The sequence below is a fragment of the Choloepus didactylus genome, chromosome 6 (genome assembly GCF_015220235.1).
Source record: "Choloepus didactylus isolate mChoDid1 chromosome 6, mChoDid1.pri, whole genome shotgun sequence".
NCBI lineage: Eukaryota > Metazoa > Chordata > Mammalia > Pilosa > Megalonychidae > Choloepus > Choloepus didactylus.
The window spans coordinates 29,989,714-29,994,936 of record NC_051312.1 but is presented as its reverse complement, the minus strand read 5'-3'; the positions used below and the strand labels follow the sequence as shown (position 1 = coordinate 29,994,936).

Sequence of the window (5,223 nt, the reverse complement as noted above, 5' to 3'; positions counted from 1 at the left end):
TCAATGTATTAGTCAAAATAAGATGTCTTTTGCTGTAGCAATAAATGAATCCTGAAATATCATTGGTTTATCACATACAATTTTATTTCCTGATTAGATAAAATCCACTGAAAGTGAGGTGGTCCTGTAGGGCAGTTGTCCTCCACATAGATACTCAGTAATCCACGATGCTTCCTCTTTGTAGTTTTCCATTTTAACAGTTGGCAAAGAAGGGGGAAAGCTGGAGAGCAACACATTGGCTCCTGAATCGTTCACACTGAGTGAGGCACACATCACTTCTGTGAGCTGGGCACATGGTCTTACTTAAATACAAGAGAGCAGAAAATATGATGGGAGCAGCACAGGAATATATGCTGATGTGCATGGGCTAGCCATCATTGAAAGACTGATTTCTCATATGTAATGAATTGTTTACTAAACTGTTGAATATTAATTTCTTTGTAATATTTATTTAGCCTACGATTTAGCATGGCAATTAAACAATTTGTGATATCTCAATTCTTAAGAAATAACAGTGGTCATGAAGATTGGCAGACTTCTTCTGGCTTTGAATGGATCCTTTCTTTTTTTTTTTTTTCCATATGAGTCTTTCTCTTATAGTTGCAATTTTAAGCTTCTCTGTGTCAAATGACTCCCCATTTCATTGGTCTGCAGCTGGTTAGCATTTTCTCCTAAAATCTGAAAGCACAGACTCTCTGTCTTGATTACTGAGATATCTTTTGGAACAGCCATTTTTATTCTTTTACAAGCTACTTCTGGTCCCATTTATTAAGGCACAAATCCATATTATAAGATTTATTTTGGAGATGAAGAACTGTGAAGGCTGTTTTTGAAAGAAAAAGTGCTCTACATGTATCTTTTAACTGGGAATATCATGTGCAAATTTGCTCTATGGCTATAAATGGAATAATTCTATATTCTGCCTTGGTTTTAGCCAGAGAAAATAATTTATTCATGGAAAAGTCCTCCCAGATTACAATGTAAATGGGGCTTCCTGAAGTCATGAAATATAGGAACATGTATTTTGGCATGAATCTGGCTTTAGGACTTTTCATCTCCAATTCTGTTCATTTCTGGTTGATTCCAATATCTCAAAAAAGTCCAGCAAAATTTTAGCAGTTGGCATAAAAACCGGGAATTTTTAGCAAAATAGATATCCATCATCCACTTCTATTTAAATATTTTTTAAGTAGTTGGCTCATTGCTTAGTTACTTTATTCACATTAGTTGATACACAAGACCATCTTTTGGCTCCAGAGCTTCCTCATGGCATTTTTCACCTCTGCATTTCTGAGGGTGTAGACTAAAGGGTTTAACATGGGTATTACTAGAGTATAAAACACGGCCACTGCTTTATCAATGGGGAAGGTGCCCATGGGCCTAATGTACTCAAATATGCAGGGAACAAAGAGTAAGATGATGACAGTAATATGGGAGGCACAGGTGGAGATGGCCTTCCACTGTCCTTCAGAGCTGTGAGTTCTGATGGAGCAAAGAATAAAGACATAGGAAGTGATAAGAATAGAAAAACTGAGCACACACATCAGCCCACTGTTAGCAACAACAAAGAGTCCAAAGATGTGAGTGTCAGTGCAGGAGAGTTTCAGCAGTGGGTAAAGGTCACAGATGAAATGGTCAATGATATTGGGGCCACAGAAGGGTAACCACACAATGAAAAGTATTTGAATCAGAGCGTGAAGAAATCCCCCAGCCCAGGACAGGACCACCAGGAGGGCAGACACTCGCCAGCTCATTGTGGTCATGTAGTGCAGGGGCCTGCAGATGGCCACGTAGCGGTCATAGGCCATAACCATGAGCAGGATGATCTCGGTTCCCACAAAGAAATGCTCTGTAAATACCTGAGTCATGCACCCACCAAAGGAGATAGTTTTCTTGCTTGCAAGTAAGTCATATATCATTTTGGGAGCCATGGTAGATGAGGAGCAGATATCTACGAAAGATAAGAAAGACAGAAAGAAATACATGGGGCATTCCAGGAGTGGGCTGGTAGTGATTGTCACTAAAATGAGCAGGTTGCCTGTCAGAGTGAGAAAGTAGATGAGTGTAAACACAATAAACAGGAGTTTCTGTACATCTGTGTTCTGTGTCAGGCCAAGGAGTATAAATTCTGTCACGTTGTTCATTGCTTCATGAATCCAATTTATCATTTGGACAAATGATTTATCTGCAAAGAGCACAGGGATTGCAATAGTGATAGATAATTCTGATCAAGTAAATAATACATCTCCCATGATTATTTGTTCCTGTAGGATTGATCAAGCAGATAAACCCCAGCCTTAAAGCTGGGCCATAGTAATAGTCACACATTGATTACATAGCCCTCTTCTGAACACACACACAGACAAACATACATAACATTTTTTTATGACTGCTTTAGTGCCAGGGGTATCTCCTGCAATTGTACATGGATGGATCCTTTCCAATCACTGTCCTAGTATTTTTTGCATAGGAAAACAGGAACAAAATGAAAGAAAAGCTTAGACTGGAATTATCAGCACCTTCTGCCTTGTTTCTTTCCCATAACACAAGTTGATAAGGCTAAGCTGAATGCTAATTTTACCTTTTTTCAGGGTGAACAGACAACAACAAATGATTTCAAAATGAAATTAGGGATGATGTAGTGATTTTACAATCAACAGAAATGAGTGAATATTTAGCTGAGGAAAGATACACCCTCACAGTTATATTTGTGAGCTCTTGCTAGTTTGAAAGAGAATTTTATAAGAAAACCACTGATTCTTTTTCAAAATCTCCAAAGGCATGGTATCCTGTAGAGAATAAGACAGCAAGATGCAATGCATAAATGCCCAACTTATTTGAAAATCCTAAATTCACTATTGTGGAACTTCAGATATAATTAGATTTCAGAGGTATTTTGCACATCAATACTCATTGAGGAAGATTATGAAATGTATTCTGACCATGTTCTGAAAACAGATACTTTAATTTGATGGAACAAAAGTCTCACAATTTATTGGACAGAGCATATCCTTTGGAGTAGAATATTTTTGTATTTTGTTTTCATTGATGAATAGCCATGTAGTTTGTATGGTGTTTTATATTACTGAGCTTAATTTTTTTCATTTTATTGTAAGAATAATAACAAAGGCATAGATGAATTGAAGAGCATTGTTATACTTATGTCACAGTTTGTCACCTAATGGTAAAATTATATTCCAAATAATTGATAAGAGAAAAATTATGTTATGCACATTAATATTCCTATCTTTGTATATTTGCTCAATATTATTTTAGGAAGGAAAATAAATGAAATAAGAGAGAATATAAATGAAATAAGTACTCACCTCAATAAGTTAGAAACTACCAGTTATATTAGGATAAATTTTGAATGCAGAAATAGATATACAAGAAAATAGAAAAATATTGGATTTGATAAATATATTCAAAAGCTTACTGATATTTAAAAAGTACTGTCAAAGGGGATGAACACATATAAACTGAATAAGAATCATGTATGATCAATTCCTAAAAGGACATCAATTTAAAGTATGTTGAATAGGATATTATGACTATGGCACTGGGGTAATAAATGTTTACCAGTAACTAACAGGAATTTTTCAAAGTAACAGAAGTCTTTTCTTCATATTATCGTTAAAAAAATGGAAAAAAGATACAAAAAAATTTTAAAAAGATTGTATGCATTCAACCCTTAAATAAAAGCATAAATCTATTTAAAAAAATAGGAAACAATGAGATAAGTATGTATCTCATATCTATATTGGGAAGGGAATATTAAGCAAAATGTATAAAACATAGGACAAATATGATAGCTTCAATGACATAAAGACTTGGAACACACTTGAAAATAATTGTGAAAAGTATGACCAACAACTATTTCTCTAAAAATAGCATTTACAAAAAAGAAAAGTCTACTCACACCATTTATAAAAAAAGGCAAATATAATGAAAATGTAATTTCAGGAAAAAATGAGGCATGAAGAATCTTCTATTTCTTAAAATAGCAAGAAGTGAAACTTAAAATGTGAAATAATTTTAACTGGCAAATTAGCAAGGATATATGAGAACTATATTATCCAAGGCTTGTGTGTGTTGGTTTAGAATATTCTGCAAATAAATTTCACTCTATGTAGTAAGGGCTTTATAATTGGTCATGCCCTTAGTCCACTATTCCTTATTCCAAAAAATCTATTCTAGGTGTAAAATAATGGGGAAAAAATATACATACAGGTGGTATGCCATAATTTTTTTTTATAATTGTGGAAAAGAGAAGACAACTCAGGATGTCTAACAGTTTAAAGGAAACTATTAAATGAATTAAGATATACAATTATAAATATCAGGTGGACATTTAAGTGAATTTTAAGAATTAATGATGTGGAAAAGTACTTCCAATATAATACTGAGTGGAAAATGAAAGATATAAAATACCATAAATATCAGTCTATCAATTGTATAAAATAGCATATGTATGTAGAAAAGGGTCTAAAAACAATATATTACAATAATTTTATCTGATTTATGGTATTAATGGCTGTTTTTGTAGGCAGCATTCGTAAATTTTATGATCTACTTTTTCTGTAAAGATATATTGCCTTAATAATTGGTAAAATAATTTAATTAAAGAAGTTTTATCTTCTTATCTCAGTCTGTGTCTGTAACAACTTGAGTGACTGCTTTTTTAAGTAGTGGGTATTCTGGTCATTATTCATAAAAATTTGTTATAGTGGAAACATATGTTTTACATATAACTTACCTGCAAATTGAACCCTAGTGTCACCTAGAGAGAAAAATTTCAATAAAGAATTGATTCTACTTACTTCTCTGAAAGTGTTTGGAGAAGTAACAGGTTCAGTCTATGACAAGGCATCTTGTTTTTAGAGAACACTCTGCGTGGACTTAGCAACCAGTGACCCATCTTTAACTGCTGCTTTGCAAGTTCATCCACTATTACATTAAGTATAGTATATGTTTTCCTCAGTTATTGACTAAAAATAATTGCCAAGAGTGACCGCACAAGTAAATCTGAGTTCATGCGCTGAGTTTACTTTTGCTCTTGGGGCTCACACCATCTTGTGGACGTGGGCCACAATATCCCAGCTCAGATACTAATTTCCTTATTCAGAATGTCCAGATCTCTAGACTTCACAAGACATGGTTGGGGCAACATCTTACTATTGGAGGCCGTCTCTCCTAGGTCTCTTTCCCACATCTTTATCATTC

General features: G+C 34.2%; 1 protein-coding gene across 1 annotated transcript; it reads right to left on the bottom strand.

The window, feature by feature from the left end:
• Window positions 1-1,223: 1,223 nt before the first annotated feature.
• On the bottom strand, window positions 1,224-2,202 carry LOC119536859 (olfactory receptor 4C5-like). Its single transcript, XM_037839573.1, has one exon. It carries the CDS (start codon window positions 2,166-2,168, stop codon window positions 1,224-1,226), a length of 945 nt encoding a protein of 314 aa, XP_037695501.1. The 5' UTR covers window positions 2,169-2,202.
• Window positions 2,203-5,223: the final 3,021 nt, after the last annotated feature.

Bases quoted from the DNA above. Each gene is read 5' to 3' on its own strand.
- LOC119536859 (XM_037839573.1), bottom strand. From the start codon at position 2,168: ATGATAAATTGGATTCATGAAGCAATGAACAACGTGACAGAATTTATA.